The sequence below is a fragment of the Pungitius pungitius genome, chromosome 4, assembly GCF_949316345.1.
Source record: "Pungitius pungitius chromosome 4, fPunPun2.1, whole genome shotgun sequence".
Taxonomy (NCBI): domain Eukaryota; kingdom Metazoa; phylum Chordata; class Actinopteri; order Perciformes; family Gasterosteidae; genus Pungitius; species Pungitius pungitius.
Window position 1 is genome coordinate 23,019,705 of NC_084903.1, and position 18,963 is coordinate 23,038,667.

Sequence of the window (18,963 nt, forward strand, 5' to 3'; positions counted from 1 at the left end):
AGCTCATGGGTGTTGCTCTACAGGTCGAATTGTGATACTCGTCTTCTTGTCAGATGCCCCACGACCCCCCCCCCCCCTTTTTCACGCAGCCTCCTACGCGCATCTCATTTTCTTCTCTGAACCCGTCGTGCAGAGGCTTAGCCGCGCTCGCTTAATTAGCGTCACTGAGGAGGCCGGATGAGCGCCGAGCGCTGTTGACACTTGTTGTCGTTTTTTTTTTTCCTTTCTCCACAGACGAAGAAGAGTCCCCTTCTCAAAAAGGTCGTTTCGGAGGCTTGTAATCAGCTCGAGTGGCTCCCGCTCTACTACGCGTGGTCAGAGCGGGGTAAACATTTAACCGGGTACCGATCCGGAGGTAGCGAGGACTAACAGCAGTTTGTAATCAGACGATAATGGACCACGTAATTATGCTCATTACAGGGGGGGGAGGGGGGGGGGGGGGGGCTGCATGATGATGGCAAAAAAGATAATTGGGATTCATTTTCACAGGCTGCTGTTTTCTGCAGCATTGTGCAGCGCCCTCACGAGGGAGGCCCAAAACACCCATCGCCCCCTGGTGGCCGGAGGGGTTTGACACCATCTCGATTTGACGCGGTTGAGTTTTCTAACTGTGATCTACTGCCTGCTAAAGGTCTAAAAGTCTGGAAGATCACAACCGGTGGCTTCAGGTGCAAAAAGTCAGCCCACGCTGCACAATGGAGACAAAAAAATCTGAAACCTCATCAGTCACCCTGCAGGTACTTTTCTCGTACTTTGTATTTTTAACCATTCAGCTTTTAATATTGGTCGTTTACTCGTAGAGAACAAATACGGCTTCTGAACAGTTTCTGAAGCTCCTCACATACAGGTTGGTCGTCCTCACCCGTGTATTGAGACCTTTGCGAAGGAAGCATTGCTGACGTCGACACTCAAACACACTCAAAAGAATGGAGGAACCTCCAGAGCGGTGCCACTATAGAGCCCATTCACACTCATTGCATCTTCCGTTAGTAAGAGGTGAACCTTTTAGAGGGCACAAGGACTGTTTCATCCCCTCCATTCAGGGCAAGAAGGACACTTGCTTTCCTTCTTCATCTGGCCGTGTGCTGAGGAAACTATCAGGAGGAATTAGGGACAAGAAGACGTTGAAGGACACCAGATCAGATGGTTGGGTCCTATTTGATGCTTGAGTGCGGTGCAAAACATCAACTCGTTTAATACCTGCTCGTTTTGTTGATAACATTAATTAATTTCAAGGACATTTGCATGCTGCCAACGAAGGCATTGATTGTCAGGAAGACTCGTGGCCTCGGACCCCTCTAGCACGTCTCCATAATTGCATTTCTGCTTTTTTTACACTGTTTTCAGAACTATTGGAGACACAGGGGCCTGAACGGTCCCAGAATGCAATTAAATCAAATATTTTACAGCATGTGCTATGGATGATCTGCAGAAGCGATCAAGTAGGGACCCGCGTGCAGAACCCTGAAGGTCTATGTTCATAGAACAAAACAAAACATGTCCAGTGCCCTCTAGAGTGAATGTGCCCGCGAGCACACACACACACACACACACACACACAGCCACTTGATACACCAGACCATCGCCGTCACCACGTGGTTTAAATCCAGCCTCTGATCGGCGCCACGGACCGAAGACAAAGAGCCTCGTTTATCAGCGCTGATCTCACGGCCCGCTCTGGACTGAAATGATTGATGCACAAGAAGGTCCGACTAAAAACATCAGAGCTGCCAAATGTTGTCATTCTTCACGGAGCCAAAGAGCTGCCCACAGGGATCTCTGCCACAAACAGAGCTGCATTAACAGAGTTCTTTGTCGCTGCGTAGCCGCCAGTGGCCCTTCATTGAGGACACAGACGCTGTCTCTTTCACTCAAGTCCAATTTTCAGTCTCTTGCTTTCGAGTGTCCGCGGTGTGAGCCGATTCCCCCGGAGGACAAAGGCTGTCTCTTTAGCCACTCGCTGCGCAGTGTCCACCTGTGTCCACCTGCGTCCACCTGTGTCCCCCCCTGCTGCCGAGCAGCTTTGAGACTGCTTCCCTGGAAGCAGCTGACTCGTACTTTGACTCGCGCATTGGGTGACGAAGGTAGGATGCAAAAATATTTAATAGGGCCGGGACTTGATTAAAAATATTAATCTAACTAATTAGAGGCTTTGTAATTAATTAATCGAAATTAATCGCATTTTAATTGCATAAATATTTGACCTGAGAACAGTGAGAAGTCATTTTTTTCACATGGATTTTTATTTTTGTTCAACCAATTCCAGCAGACAAGTGTAGAAATAGCAAATTTAGAAATATAGTACTTTCAGAAATTCAGGTAGCCTATAGGTAAGTAGACCTTCTGTAAACTATGTTTTTTTAAGTAGACCAATACTTTCAAGTACATTCAGAACATTGGTTATTTTTTCAGACGTGGACTTAGTTACCCCGGTCCTTAAACCAGTCATCTGGTGCAGTGTGGGTTGGGTGTGGGTCCTTGTAACGTCCACGCTAGCTGCTAATTGTGTTGCGTTGAGGTGATACTTGAGGCTCGATGTGAATTCCTTGTTGCGCAGCTTGCACACAACCACGCTCTTATCAACGCTTCCATCCGTGTGTTTATTATAATAAGATTTCCCATTCACGGGGCCACCCGACACGGTCTCGTCAGCTTCTTCGTTCATGTTCACTGTGGTTTGTTGTTGTCTCAAGTCATGAACGCTAGTTGGTGCTCCAGTATAATCGGTCCTCCGAAACTCATCCAGTGAGAAACGTTCCGCGGTGCAAAAAAAAGTCTAAAAATGCGTAAAAAATGTTTAATGTGTTATTTTTTGTGTAATTAATTAATCTTAATTCACATTGTAATTAATTAATCGTAATTAACGTGCTAAAGTCCCGGCCCTAATATTTAATAAAAACACACAAGGGGGAGGAAGTGAAGCAGGAATGCAAAATAAAACAGGAAAAAAGTCCATGAGATACATAAAGAGGAAGACTAGCTAACGCGGCTGCAACACATAAACAATGAAGGTGCCAAATGTACTAAACTAGTATTTCATGTGGAAAGTTTTTTTTTCATCATCTGGGCCACGCAACATTTAAGTGTAAAATAAAACATGCGGCTGAGCCTTCTTTGCTTAGTCGTTGAAGGCAGGAACTTAATATGGAGTAGAATTATGCAGAATGTATATTACAGGGTTTATACTGTTAAATCTAATCCAGAAAGTATGTGTCACCAATAATCTTTCCATTGAGGAATAAGTCTGTTTAATCCAGTTACACGGCTCCACAGAGACGTCACGTGACGCCCATATCTCACCTCACTCTTATGCAAATCACCACTAAAATTGCATTTTCATCAGCGGTTATTTTTTTTTTTTTTCTTCGTGCTGTTAATATTTATGGCCAAGTGGGGCCATTACGGGAGATTTGGGAAAGTGAACGATGAGCCCATTTCAAAATGTCCCACGCCTCGGGGCAAAGTGGCTTCCCCACCCCCCCCTACCCCCACCAACAAAAATAATCAAGTGGTAGTTTATTCTTCAGACAAGCAATTTAAGAAAACTTCCGTTGCCGCCTCACTCGAGTGAAAGGAGGTACTGAGCCAGCAGAGTGCGGCACGAGGAGAGACGGATGCTCCCTCCACGCAGAAACGTGTTCCGAGGCGGGGTCGAGCTGGGGGGAGGACGGAGAAACACCCCCGCCCCCCCCCCCTCGGATCGCACTTCATTTCTCTTCCCCCCCCCCCCCCCCCCCCAACTGGAAAACGAAGCGAATGGGGGCACGGAAGCGACGTCTGTAAATGTAATGAATGATGAAGAGAGACCCAAACTTAGAGGAGCAGGAGACGTTCAGATTCGATCACAATGCTTAACACTCTGCATTTATTTACTGTTCAACCCGATCGCACACAGCCAAAATCCACCCTATTTTAATTTAGTGACAACATTTGGCTCAATTTAACTTGGAAAATACATGCCCCTGTGGAATGATGTTCGAAGCTCTTTTTTTTTTTAAAGCATACTGTCGGGGGGGGGGGGGGGGGGGGTGATTGTCAAACAGGTGGTGCTGTGTTCTGCTTCCTCCTTCTCCGTCTGCTTACCACAGAGTCAGAGAGGCCTTATTTCTGCGCTCTTAGCATAAATAGTCCGTTGGGTTCAGCTCGCGCGCTTCAGATGGCTGCGCAATTATCTAAGCAGCAAATAAAATCGCACTTTCACAAGGGCCGCTTCTCTTCTTTTGGAGGGTGAAGACCCTCATTAACCTTTGGGTCTTTCCTCGTCAGATCGTGGTGGCTCGTGAGAGATCATTTTCCGTGTGGCGAGAGTTCAGGAGAAGCCGCCCAAATGACCCGCAGATTAGGGTGGATTTTTACGCTTAATATGCTAATAAGTGTAATCGCCAATTCAAGGATCTTTGCCCCGTCCTCGCTTAAATGTCCCATCGTGTCGGCGCGTCGACCTAAAAGGCAGATATTTAGTGACATTTGTGTGATTCCAAAAATGTGCGGGAGAGAAAAGTGCTCAATCTGTGTCCCTCGAGCGCGACGCCATCATCAATCCCACCGCTCTGAGCCCAAATACTGCACAGCTTACGCACCGTCGGGCCAAAGTCGGAAAGAAAGCAATGCTACACGACGCGAGTTACTCATTCCGAGTACAAAGTAAAACCAGCAGCAGTGGCACCGACCCAGTAACCATTAGAACAGCCGCGACTCCACTGCAGAGGGTCGAGCTGTTAATAAACAGGTCGTTTAATTAAGGCATTAGAGACGCGCAAGTTTCTCCTTTTTACAGCGACACTTTAGCTTGTGTTAACACGTGTGTTCACCCCCCCACAGACACACAACTGTGCGCTGAAGATACACTTCAAAGGCTCAGAAACCATCATCACCTGAAATCTCCCTGATCCTGTGACACAGTGTTACGGCATAATCGCTGTGTGAAAGAAGGTGGTTCAGCTTGGCGGCTCAGAGTCATTTTGAGCCACTACTATATATATGAGTATATATAATTATCTCATGCTGTTGTACCTGCTTATTACTCATGTGGTAAACAACTTGCTGTTGATGCTTACAAAGTAGAATCATTTGCTCTCCTCAAGGTTATGGAAAACAGTAGAATATCCATAGAGTGTCCTCTATGAAGCGCCTGTGAACTTAAACGACTCAACCACCCGCTAAAAGCTTCGTCAGAACCTGCTGTGGTGGTCCGACAAAAAGCTGCTCGTCCCGCGGCTTGTGTGTGAAGGTTTGTTTTTTTGCCCGAGGACGATTTGTGGAAAAAACCAGCCCCAACATCGGGAAGCAAAGCACCCGAAGAGAGGAGCTTTTCCTCAGCACAACAAAGGCCCGTTTAACAGTTAGCTTGGCCTCAGGAGGCCTCGCCAGGAGAACATCACACCTGGCGTGCAACAACGGCGCGGCGACAGACACACAAAGGAGAGCAGAGCGGGACGCTGGGTCGGGCTATCGACTACCGGTGGAATTTATTGTTTTTGAGCGGCGTCCCTGATCAATACAGCCCCGAGAGGCCGTCGTACGTCCTCCCGCGAGGAGGGGGAGAAGGAGGAGGCGGAGGAGCTCCTCGCGCCGACCTGGACGCTGCGGCGGGTGCAGGTGCTCCCAACGGAACCAACACAACACCAATGAATCGGATAAAACAAAGCCCGATAGGAGATTTTATTAAAGAGTTGGCGAGGTGGCAAATCACCGACGCGAGTAAGAGCCGGAAAGCCAACCCCCTCCCCCCCCCCCAGTGAGATCAGCTGGAAAAGACAAAGGCCCCGTAGCTGTCAGCCCGCCTGGAATGAAACAATAGATTCAAACGGAGTCCCGCTCACTCCAAATTGATAATCCCGGCCCGCCGGCGGCGGAGTGGTGCAGCAGCAGAAGGCCAGTTAACCAGTAATCAAGTCACATCCGTCATCCAATTCAGGATCCCCCCCCCCCACCCACCACCTCCTCTTCCTCCTCCGTCCCCTCTGCCGGGCTCACCTCGTCCTCGCCTGTTTTCTCCTGAGTGGCCCTTTGGAAGTTGGTTGGGGGGAGAGGCTCCACTGATTTGCCCTTGATGTGTGAATTAGATGCATCTGCCCCCCCCCCCCCCCGGCCTCGCTCAGGGCAAAAGGGACAAAAAAAGATGCGAGTGGAGGAGCGACCTTTGTCCAATATAGCAAATAAGGGTCTATAAGCAGGTTATTGTAATGCAAAGTAATGCAAAGAGGGTTCATGGATGGAACGCTCTGCCACACTACTCCATGCTGACGTAGCACGCTGTGGATGGATGGGGTCCAGTCTCCGTCCAGGACACGGTCAAACCCTCCGTCCCAACATCAAGCTGCGTGTCCCTCCCTCACTGAGAGAAAAACGCTGTCCTGCTCCTAAATGGTGGAAGGAGCTCTCTGACGACATCAGGACCACAGAGAGCCTTCACATCTGCACACCTCTTCTGTACCTCGACTAGAAACACTAATTGTAGCACTTAAGTTGTACTTATAGTGGGAGTTTTCGCTTATCGTAAGTCGCTGTGGATAAAAGCGTCAGCTAAATGACATGTAACCCAATGTAAAAAATGAGTACCAGTTCAGGACCAGTTATCCAAAGTGTCCACATTGGAATGTTTGTGTGATGGCGTCCTCGCTGTGTCCCCCGTGTACGTGTGATGCGTTATTTACATTTCACTTTATTTATTGGTGGTTGTTTTCAGCCCTGATTCAATATGTGAACCCCGTGTTTGGTGGAAGGCCACAGCTCGAAGCTTCAGGGCCTCCCACAGCTTCCCGCACGCCACGGCCGCACAGCGGTGCGGGATGGGTCCGTCGCCGCGGTAACGGCACAGCGTGGTCGGGGTGTGTGTGTGGGCCGCCGTCCCTTTGGTAATTAACAGCTGAGCACACCTGCGCTGGGGTTAGAATTTGGCCGCCGGTTCACGTTGATCATCTGGACGCAGTCCCTCTTCGGGGTTTGTTTGCTAAAATGTGTGTGATGACAACAAGTGCTTCGAGTTCTCATGTGGCTAAAATCCTCCATTAAAGCACTTACCGCCTCCGCTGACCAATCACCAGGGGAGAAAACAAGTGTGTAACACCAGCTGCAGGGTCTCTGGGTTTGACTTTGTGAGACTGTCCTCTTAAGTGCTCCCATGGTCTCACAGCCATGCGGTACATCGATACCCACGTTCCCGTAGACGGGCCTCGCTCATGTCTTAACTCTAAATGTCCTTAAAGTGGGCTGATTGATGAATACTTCGCGCCATTCACTTGAGGCCATTGTTCATTGTTGGCATTGGGAAGACTGCATTATGACTCTGGTGCACGACCAAGAATTAATCAATTTTTTGAGAGGTTCAATGTGCTAAACATGTGAACAGGTTCTTCATTCAGACCACGAATTGAACATTTCAGTCATTAGAATGACTCAAATGATGTGCCAGTGAGCAAAAATGACCTCAACTACATCGATGCATCCAAGACAACGTAGGCTCCTAATAATAAGAACAGATTGTTTCACTGGTGTGAAACAGTGCAGACGTTGCATTAGACGTTGACCCCGCCCCCCCCCCCCCCCCGCGCTCCCTCCCTCCGCATCAGGGGAATCGCCCCATACTTCACAATAAGAGCATCGACGTGTGCCAGCGTTCCGCCTTTCAGAGAGCACAACGAAACAAACGTCCAGCCTCCATCCAGCTCGATGGGGGCGGAGCAGCACAACGAGCGGCGTTGGATGCAGCCAAACGCCAGGTTTAATTGAAGATGGCGGGTTCTCGGGATGCTTTTTTTTTTCTTAAGCCGCGATTATGTGCGAGATATTCGGTGGGTCTTCTGCCTCCCGGAGGCGGAGTGAGTCGCACCGACTCCCAAGAACCACGTACAGTAGAAGCTGAATGTCAGCGTCCCATTGAGGCCAAATGTAAGTCTTATGTAAAATACCCTGTGTGGGATTAGGGAGAATGGGGGGGTTCTGTTCTGTTTTTTTTTTTTTGTTCGCTGCAGATATGATCTGAGATTATCACGACAACAAAGGGAAAAGTCACTTCATTCTCCACCAAACAGTTTCCTCCATTTCCCTCTTGATCCATCGCATCTTCTTTAAAATTATTTCATTATATTCACTGGGGGGATCTGGTGTTCCAGTTAAAAATAAGTATTCAAAGGGAAGGTATTTTTCATATTGCTCCATCCTTTGATTTTCCAGTTTTTACCTTCCTGTCTAGAAATAGAAACGTTTCAAAGTGAACGCAGGGAATAATAGAGAGTTAAATGTCGAGGGAATAAATAATTGGCATCTACTTCTGCACGAAGAAGCCTGTGAGTAATCATTGAATTATTCATCCTAATATGTTAAGCATTTCCATATCAATACCTGAAGCCTTCATCGCTTTGTAGATCTTCCCTTTTCTGTAATGTTTTATCATTTACTCAATAAATAATAATATTAATAATGACTAACAATAGATCAGCGATTCTCCCACAAACACGTCAGGAGGTAGAAATCAATTATTATTATAATTTCCAAATGCATTATTAAAAAAAAAAAAATGGGAAAGGCAGAATATCTGCATTTATTGGCCATGTGTGAAATTGCTTTACACTTCTTTAATTTCATCATCTAAATGATGAAGCACTTACTTAGAGCTTGCTGTCCAGTTCACTATTCTGCTGATGCATCCATTTCCTCATTGATGGATGGGTCTTGTTACTGTTTGTAATCAGATTGGAATTTTATTAAAAGAAATTAGGAAGCCTTGCTTACTTATTACTTTGCTTATCAAGATGCATGTAGTTATTGCTTTAACTATTTCAGGGAGGGTTTAACAGAATATGTTGAGTAAACTAAAATGTGAAAATACAGTTTGCACATTTATTAACAAAAGTGAGCGGAGCAACTGTTCTTCAACAATTGGAGTGTCACCGCAAGTGTTTTTATGCCACAGCAGCACAGCGATAAAACCTAAGAGGGTCTTGTATCTGGTATCTGCTGGTGAGGAACAAAGTGAATCCACTAATAAGACAATTTCCCTCTCAGCTTACCTACAATTTATGGTAATACCAATTAAACATGAAGATTAACGTCGGCATTATACAGTATTCATTACATTTTCATATAGGAATTGGGGATATATTTTATTAAGTTAATAGATATCCTGGATATGTGGTGCATTACTTTGACCCTTTGTATAAAAAAAAAAAAAAAAACTCAATTAGCTTGTTTAACCGTGTCCCCGCAATCAAACAATTAAAAAAGACGCATGGATGCAATTAACATTCCCTGCTGTCCGTGAAGTGGTTCCAGCAGTTGGTTGAACAGGACTTCAGTTGCAGATGTTGGATCGTGGTCATGCTCTGCTAGAGGAATATATGGATTCTCCAGCAGGCCTCAGGCAGTCCCTCTTATTAAAACTATTTATTTGCCCCGCTTTTAATGGCATACTTAATCCAACCTGAAATTGGGAGTAGCATTTAAACCACTGTCTGCCCGTAATCTGCATGACGGCAAACAAATGGCCTCCCGTGCTTGAGCTGTCGGTTCCTGTGAGTGATGCTTTAGTAAAATAAGAAATATTTAACTTTTATCGTCATGTGTTGGAGGCAGCGGCCCATCATCGCTCCCCTCAACCCATACGTCTAGATGTTTATGTGACAACCGCATGTTGCGTGTGGGTTTCCTTCAGTTTTTGGTTCCAGGGCCTTTTCTCGCTGCAGTGTAGGTGGGAGTTTTTCACTGATCGCCGTGGCGACGGCACGTGAAAATCGCCGGTGACGTCACCCTCAACGGGACACTTGCCCAATCGCTTGAAAAAAAAAAGCATCCCAACAAAGGATCTGCGTTCAGCACAAACTATCCGCAGCTTTTGGCAGGTGGGAAGATGCGACGGCAGCTCATCTCGGGGGGGGGGGGGCGAAGGAACAAGATGTCTGCTGTCGCTGTGAAGACGGGCGGCCCCCGTCCAATCATTAAAAAACTCAAAACCTCCTCTTTTCTTTTGTTGCTCGGTGGCCTGAGTTTGTTTGTCATGGATGATATAATAAATCAGCATCACGCCAAATAAGGCCGATTAAACAGGGCCTTACTCTGGTTGTTTTAATTTACAAGAGCAGCGGGGGGAGGGAGGGAGTGGGGGTGGGGGGGCAAAGGGACACGTTCTCGGCTGTGTGCTTGGTCCCGTTAACTGGATTATGTGACGTGCGGAATGAATGATTGATGGCGCTCAGATTGGCGCTCCGGGTGGGTATTAGAATAAAGAGGTCTGGTATTAGAGGAGCCTCCAAAGGCACTGAGCCCGGGGGAATCCTTTCATTTGTCCTTGTCTGAACCGCCGGTTGTCTCCGGCGTATTTTTTCCCAAAATAGCAACAGGAGTAAATGTAAGGGGGGGGGGGGGGGGGGGGAGACATGAGATTACTCACCCTGCTAACACTCTGTGTTCCTCTGTGATTATTCTACTGGAGCTAATTGCTGAGCAGAAGATGGGTGGATACGAGCCTCGGTGTCCTTGTATTAACTTTTTATCTCTTTGCAAACGCGGCGCCCTGTTTTCGCCACGGGTTTGAGCTCCGAAGAGCCTGAACCCCTTTGAGTTTGTGTGTTTTTTTTTCGGGTTTGTTGATGTCGTCGTTTGCACTGCCACAGCGCCTCAAAATCCTGTGAGCTGGAAAAGATGAAACTAAGACCATGAGACTCGGCCCAAAAAAACCCGGAGAATAATCCGCGGGTGTTTACTCAGAAATGTGACTCAGATGGTCCACATTGTGATGATGTAATTAATGGTCAGAGAGGGCAATTTTGGAAAGGCCACACCCCTCACACTGTGGACACACACTTTAATGGGCTTCTAAAGGCCTCTTGGACCATGTGGGCCTGACAGAATAGATTTTACACCATTTCTTTTGACATGTTTCCTCAAAGGCAAAAGTCTGTGGCTCATTATTGGACCAAACTCAAGACAAACCTCGATTTATTTCAAGACATTGGCCGATGAACTTCTAAAGAACCGTCGAAATGAACAATCGTTGCACGTTTATCCAAAAGAGGCGAAGCAATTTTATTTGTGGAGCACATTTAAACAACCATGGAATTCGTAGCGTATCAAATTAAACCATTGAAACCACACACATTCCAAAGTGCAAAAATGGTGAATTAAAGGCAGCAGCAGCAAACAAAAGTCTTTAATCTGGATTAAAAGGAGCTGAGGGACGTTTCCTCCTCTCCGTGTTTAATTCAGAGTGTGGGAACAGAAAGTCGACTCGTCCCAGACGACCCGAGGGGTCGGGTCGGTTCATCGGTATCAGCTGATCAGAAATGTACTTTATAAACCAACAGCAGGATTTCTGGGTCGACCCTTTGTTGTAAAGAGAATGAGATCTGGAGTCATGTGATCCACTTTCCCGGTGAGGACTTTTTACAGAAGATATCATACGTTGACATGACATGGTTCAAACACATAAACTATTAGGTGCTTGTTGGACGGTTTACTGTTGGAACAAGCACCTGAAGTTGTGGTTTTCAGCGGGTAACAAGCTGCTTACATTTCCATTAAGAAGCAGAGTGTGGTCGGACGGATGAGAACTTGCTTGAACTGGCTGTGGATTTTAAATTTGACCTGTATCCTTCTGCAAAAAGGGCATGAACCCAGAAAAGCCACAATGTTCTTTTAGTATCAACAAAGCAAATGAACATGGACGGATTCCCCGGTTTCATATTCTCACGAAGAGCGTCTATCAAATATAACAAAGCAACCAAAGGTGGAAAGATGGAGAAACCAATGAATACAGTGGAGAGGAACCTTTCAACTTATCCAGTTAGGTCCCAGGGAGCCTAATGTGGACGGCCGATGATCTGTCATTAAGACAGAAAGAACGCCGCAAAGGGTTCGAGGTCAGTTGGACTTCCTGCCCGGGAGCCCGATGTTCCTGTCACCATCTGCAACGCGTCTTCCGTTACCCAGGATGCATTGTGTGCGCTTTGCTTAAAACCCAAACCAGTTTCCGTAGTCATATGACTCAGAGACTTCAAGGGTGAGGGAATATTTGACCTCAATAATCCGATCCAATCAACAACGCGCCCCCCCCTGCCCCCCCCCCCTGAAGACAGCCAGGGACTGATTTCAAACGGCTGACACGTCTGAAGTGGAACATTCCATTATGTTGGCGCCCTGATGGAGCAGTTTGTGATCACACGCCTGTTTGCCAGCCTTCGCGGACTCTCGGGGGGGGGGGGAGCGGTGCAGTCGTGATGCAGCTGTTACCTTTTGTTTGTTACAACGAGCAGTTTGCAAGCGGTCGCGTGGGGGGGGGGGGGGGGAATAATCCAGACGCCTCCGTGTCAGTTACCCTCAAATTATGGGTCATGGTGCAGACAGGAGGGACTCTCTCTCTCATGGCATCTTTCCCCCGAACCTGCAATGGCGGCGAGTCACAAGGTGGGGGGGGGGGGGGGGGGGGCTGGGGGGGATGTTATTTATGTATTTCCCAGGTGATTGGTTCATCATTGTGTTCGAGCTGCATCAGAAGTCTGAAAAACATCTCAATGGACACGTTCGTTATTCTTTGAAGTGAAACTTTTGCGTCTCACGCAGGTATTTTGCTAGTTAACCTGGATACATCCGTCCGAAATGAGCTCTCCTGTAATAGCGCCTGATGAAGAGTGAAATTGGTTCCCTCCCGCTGGTTGTTTATTTCCACAGGCCCCGTGTACAACGTGGTTGTTGCCTGGTGGCAAAGCAACGCACTTAGAAGTGAAGCAGAGCCATTTCACACCTTTTCCCAGCGTTAAAATAACCTAAAAAATGCTCCTATTATCAATGTAACGTGTTATTGTTTTCTTCCCTAATTTCCAGGGAGGGGGAGGTCGTAGGTGGCCTTAATTATGAATCATGAGCAATTAGAAAAGTCAAGCGTTATTCAAAATAATGAAGCTTTTTGGGCATGTTTGGCCTTGCGTTAATTTTCTAAGCAGGGCATCACATTGAGAGACACTTTATTTAAAACCACCTCCCAGAAGGGTGTCCTCGAGTCAGTAAACAAGGACGTTAGATTACAGAAAGATTCATTCTCCAGTTTGTAGATTAGAGTGGTGACGCGTAACTCTTATTTTAGATTATAAAATCTAATTATTTTGGATTTAAAGTCAATCAAGTCGTCTCCTATGTGGCCTTTGCTTTGGTCTGAGTCTCTCCACCGGTCCTTTAATGTCTTCTTTGTGCCCAGATGCTCAAATGGGGAAAACACTATGTCACTTGCACTAAAACATTTACTGTGGTTACAGTTCATGGGGAAATTCTGTCAAGTGATATTTTTGCCTCTGGAAGCTCAGTAATAAATGATGAGAACACACACTGGTCCCTTTCAATAGAGTTCAGCTTTGCAAAGAGAAAAGCACCATTTGGGTTCTCTGTATAATTTCTACCTTCAGTACTTGGATGGACTACTTCTACATTTAAATTGGAGATACAGGAGTATACCTCTGGTCTAAAGACCTATTTCTTTAAAGCGAGCCTCCACTATATTTGGTTGATTGAAGGGACTGCTTTTCTTCTTCTTTTCTTTTATGATCGTCTCTGAAACTGAGCAGATATTAGTTCCCTCCACCATCGCCCTTCCCTTTTAACAATAGTGCTTTTAACCCAGTTTAAAACACCCTCTTATCCCCAGAGGTGGCTTTTTTTTAAATCAGTAATTCTCCCAGCCAGCAGGCCCACGTTTAAAGGTGAAATCTCACTCCCTCGTTCTCTTCACAGACAAAGCTACGATGGGCTGGAAAGGAGGCTGAAGGAGGTCTTCAGTGAACGGAGCAGCATCCTGCACCAGCTCTCCAAGACGTCCAAGGAGCTGGACAGCATCAAAGGCAACCTCAAGGTGGGAAATGTACTGTTTTCTTTGTGGAAGATCAGGCTTGTTTTGGGGGGGAAACCCACGACTCTTTACTCTCAATCTCTCGCTCGGTTGGTTAAATGTTGATGTGCAAAGGTTTTTATGTTCGATTTGGGTGAGCCGGCCCACCGTCACGGTGCCTCACGTGGAGACGCTTCGTGCTGAGCAAGCGCTACGAGACGGAGGAGAACCGACAGGGTCGTCGCTTCACCGTGAGCGTCGATGCTCCGCTTTAAAGCAGCTATAATTCTGGCTCTCTGTTGCTCCAGATAATATGTTGGGGCGGATGTGTCTTTGTTAGCAAATTGATGTAGACGCATGCCTCGTGCCTGTCCTTATCCGAACACCTAACCCTTTTCTCACTAAAAACCTGTGGCGCTAGCATCGGCCCCGTGAATGTTAGCACGTCGCTATCTGAGCTAACGCATTCAGGGGTAGTGATGTTGACTTCATCGTCGCTTTTTTACAGAATCCCTCTGTGAACCTGTAACATTTTCAACAAGTCTAAGCTCTAGATTCAGTTTAGATTCAAACTAAACGGGTCCCTCCTGGAAACAGTGTCAGCAACACATGGCCTGAGAAACAGAACCGTCCTGAGCGTTAACGTTTAAATCCACGGCATAAAGAAGGGCTCCAACAGGATTTTTAGAAATAAAAATATATTTATATCTAAAGACATCTAAAGATCTACTTTGCATGCATATGCCTGCCGGTCTTTATTAACCTAATTAAATTTGGCCTGAAACCAAAGATGCAACATGTTTACCCCAACTCCTAAAGCAAGGCTGATTTAGCATAATATAAGAATACAATTAAGACCTAATACAGCTTCAGGTGGATGGCAATTAGGACTCTTTTTTTTTGCAAAGGGAGGTATCTGGGCCTTTCATTGAGACATGTTCTACTTTGAATTATAGACATTATACATCTTCGAACATTTCACCAATCATTTATCTCAGTGTCAGATAAATGCTGCTCATCACTTCCAGTTAGTTGAGGTCAACTTCATTATGGCTCTGGGTGATGAAAAGAAACTCAATTATAACGTGAGACGCTCGAGTCCTTTATTGCGTTTCAGTCGCATTAGTGCACGCGACCACCATCTTGCAAAACATAACTCACTCGTGGACATTTAACCGTGTGAATCTTTATCCATAGAAAAGACAAAGCGGCATCTTTTTTAAAGAACAGCGTCTCACCACACGACCTGATGAAGTGCGCTGTTTGCGCAGTAACCCGGCCACTGAACGCCTCTGGTGTTTTAGACGTGTTTTACCCCCCAAAGATCTCTCACTCGGGTTGAAGTGACAGAACAACACCCCCCCCCCCCCCCCCCGCGCTTGAAGGCTCGCCAGCGTCTGTTGTCCTGGTCTTTGAAGCGGGAGACGCGTCCTCATATTGGCGGAGAAACCCGAAAGCCAACGACCACGGCGAGAAGGGAAATGAAACACATTGCTGCAAGAGGCCACAAAGGGGAGCGGCCCACGCCAAACCTGCTCCGTCACTGTAGGACTGCAGGGAAGAGCAGACGCTGGGCGAGAAACAGGGGGAGGGAGGGAGGGGGGGAGGGAGGGTTTCTCCCAAAAGCTTCCGTTTGAGTGACGGTTTCTCCTTTGCGAGGCGCCGGAGGTTGTCAGGCTTCTGGCCATTTTTAGGGGGGCCAATAAAAAAATGTAAGAAAATCGATAGTGAAAAAAAAGAAAAAGAAAAAAAAAGCTTATGCACACATATATATTTTTTTTTTTTACCGCTTGGGTGCAAGACGTGTCCCATGTGTGTGTAAAAACAGCTCAGGAGGCCTATCTTTGATGTCTGCTCACTCCAGGCCAGCGAGGGTTGGCACCTATCGAGCTCCCTGGGTTCACATTTGTTTGCTGTGGAACAAATCTAATCTTCAGGGAGGGAGGGGGGGGGGGGGGGGGACATCATCTACATACAAATAAATCATCGGCTTTTGAAAGAGGATTAAGGGAGAAGCTGTTTAGTATTTCGTGTTTGCGGTTTTGACGAGTCCCCCCACAAGTGGAGAGCGGCATCGCTCGTTGTTAAAGCCCAACTCACTGAGGTCTGAGGCCACAGGGTGGATTTTACTTTGAAAAATAAGCGCTGGAGAGCCATCGTGCCGTACTATTTCAGGTCCAGATGCAGTGAACATAATGCAAATGTAGGAAATCATCAGCGCTTTCACTTTGATACTCTACAGGCTTTTATTTTGACGACTGCAATGCTTTATGGCCCCAAAAAAAAAATCCAATCATGGTTTTACCTCCTGAAATGTATCAGTACGTATACTGTACACCCAATTTATATAGGAAAATGTACAGAATGTCCATTGGATGATTTCTGGCATTATATTTCTGGAGTTATATATGAAGCTGCAGAAAACGGGTCGCGTGACTCGTGGCATGACATATAAAACGATTATTTATTTCAAGGGGAAATGACAAGAGAGAAGTGAATTGGTGTAATTATGCTGAATTCTTTTTTTTTTTTTTCATTTCACAGTCGGAGTCTTCAATCTCTATTGTGAAGAGAGCTTTTAGTCGCTTTTAGTTCTCTCCCCTTTCTCTTCAACACAAATTAACATTAAGAGAGAATCGACGGGCTGGGAGAGTATTTTCATAAATGCAATGTTGTCACAGATTTCCACTTCAAGAACATTTGAAAGAGACACTTTCTCTCCTAAGAAATCCGCCCGTAGAAAAAAGAAGAAAAAAAAATAGATTGTAAAGCAATCAGAGACCTAACCGATCCATAATTACCCAGCAGGCAGGTGGTTCCACGCCAGCGAAAACCCAAGCTGCACCCTCGTTAGGATTCTAAGAAGACATTAATCCTCTGTTTTTTTATGAAGCATCAACTCCGTTCTGCATCTGCCGCATCATGCAACAGAATTCACCCTTTGATTCTGCTGACAATCCAAATGCAACGTCTCTGGCGTGTGAAGTTTAACGCGGAGGTTCGTACTTGTTGTAACCTTGAAGACCCCAGGGGGGCATCAAGGATCGTCCCCCCCCCCCCCCCCCCCCCCCCCCTCGCCCACCCCCTGCCACGTCGGCTGTGTGGGCTTTGAAATAATTGTCGCCTTCACTGTCTTCTGCTCCCCTTTGCAGTCGCTGAAAAATGACGACTCGGTGGCCAAGAAGGATGTGCAGCGGATCCTGGAGCTCAGCCACAAACAGAGGTAAAGAACGCTGACAAATCCCTGCCGTTAATGAATTGCTAATTATAAGCAATAAAGTGGTGAAAAAAAAAGCCTGTGGAAGCCGTTCTTATCAGAAAGTCAATGTCCGATCCGTCTTCTCCATCTAAGACGTTAATGAAAAAAAGGTTTCCCTGTGTAACTACGACACGTTGGAATAAGAAAGGTTTAGCTTTGTGTAACTGCACAGCTTTCTCCGCTGGATGTTTTTCAAAGCTTACACTAACACACCGTGTCCCCTGTTGGATATCGTCCCACCTCGCTTCTACACGGCCCAAAACCACAGGGCGCTACACGATCCAGCCATAAGTCCAATGTCGAACATCCCGAACGGAAGGAAGGAAGGAAGACGCCCGTCTGCTTCCGGTGGAAAAAGCCTCCGTGATTTATGCTTTATCTTCTCGCGAGAGGGGGCTGGAAAAGTGTTTTCCCCAAAGTGCTTGGCCAGTTAGGACCGTCTGATTTAATGCGGCGTGTAATGAGACTCTCAACGATTAGGAGTCGTTTCGTGCTCTCCTGTGATTGAAGTCCCGCCTTCTTCTGCGGGGCCACATCTCGATAGCCAAATCGATAGCCTATCACCGGTCGGCGCCGTCCAGCTCAAATAAAACCACGAAGCTCCAGGCTCCAGGTTGCCTACGTAGCGTTTTGTGAGCTGCAATTTTCCCTCAAAGTGTTATTAATCCAACTTTGGAGTTCCAACGCTGCCAGGTGTGATTACTGGGCGTCTCCATCACGCTGGGCGCAGACAGGTGATTCATTGCGAGTCGTTTATTTTTGACAACTTTTAAACGGCGGTGGGATTGGTTTCTGAAAATGATTTTTGCATCGGGAACGGAAGCGTTCACCAGCAGCCCAGACGGAGACGGTCAAAATGTGCAGCTTCTCAAGTCGTCGTCATTCGTCTGACTGGGATTCAAACTGCTGTCAACATGTTTGCGGCCGACGTCACCACGTGACCCTTCCGCTGCGTCAACGCGGCATCTCCGGTGACCTTCTGTGATCGCTTCTGATCCTGTTTGTGGGAAAACATTCGCGAGCTCTCGCATGCAGGAGATGAGAAGATAAAATCAAATACAACAGTGTCGTATGCGTTTGAGCCCGGAGACGCTGCCTCTAACGCATCCCCGCTGCCTGGGGGGGGGGGGGTGATTTTAAGTTTAAGATTTTACTGACCCATGCATGACACCTGGCTGCTATCTGTGCACGGGGGGGGGGCATCAAACGCTACCGAAAGACCCATTCGCACACCAATGCAACACGTTAATGTTAAACGCACAAAAGCAGGCGGGAAATCAGTGAGGAGAGCGTATATGCGCTTATATAACGCCTTTAAATGTATCCTTAGTGACTTATGATCAATGTTATATCCGTAACATATTTGCCTTGCTGTGTGTTTGTCGTACTGATATCTAAAAACCCAGAAATGTGTGAATTTGTATGTGAAAATGTAATGTATTGCTCTCTTGTTGGGCAGTTTGGAAATGCCTTCTCTTTCACCCGCTAATAGGGCCATCAATAAGGTGGTCATTTTGCTTATTTATAAACAATGAACCCCCGAAATAAAACCACAAAGCTGTCTTGTGTGATTGCAAATCTCACTCGTTCAAGCAGCTTTCTTTTTGCAACGTCCTACCGCAAAACCTGACTTCTCTGTGCAAAAGGGCTCTCCGCAGTGGACTATATTTAAGAAAGCGTTGCCGTGGCACAGCGCCTCTGAGCGTAGGATGAGCTAACCCACTGTCCCCCCCCCTCCCTCCCTCCCTCCCCCGCCTCGACAGAGAGGAGATGAAGTCCCTCCAGGCCGCCCTGCAGAAGCAGCTGGATGAGGCGAACGAGCGCGCCGAGAAGCAGCAGGCCACGGTAAGACCCGCCGGCAGCACGCAGCACTCCTCCAGCCGGCTCCGTTACC

The 18,963-nt window shown here is 46.9% G+C and overlaps 1 protein-coding gene across 2 annotated transcripts in view; it reads left to right on the top strand.

Moving 5' to 3' along the window:
• luzp2 (leucine zipper protein 2) overlaps positions 1–18,963 on the top strand; it is a 91,946-nt gene that overhangs the window by 35,495 nt on the left and 37,488 nt on the right. For both annotated transcript variants that reach the window (XM_037482013.2, XM_037482025.2), the window contains exons 2-4: positions 13,717–13,834; positions 16,963–17,033; positions 18,833–18,914. In XM_037482013.2, the coding sequence (XP_037337910.2) occupies positions 13,717–13,834; positions 16,963–17,033; positions 18,833–18,914 (271 nt within the window). The remainder of the gene's footprint in view (positions 1–13,716; positions 13,835–16,962; positions 17,034–18,832; positions 18,915–18,963) is intronic.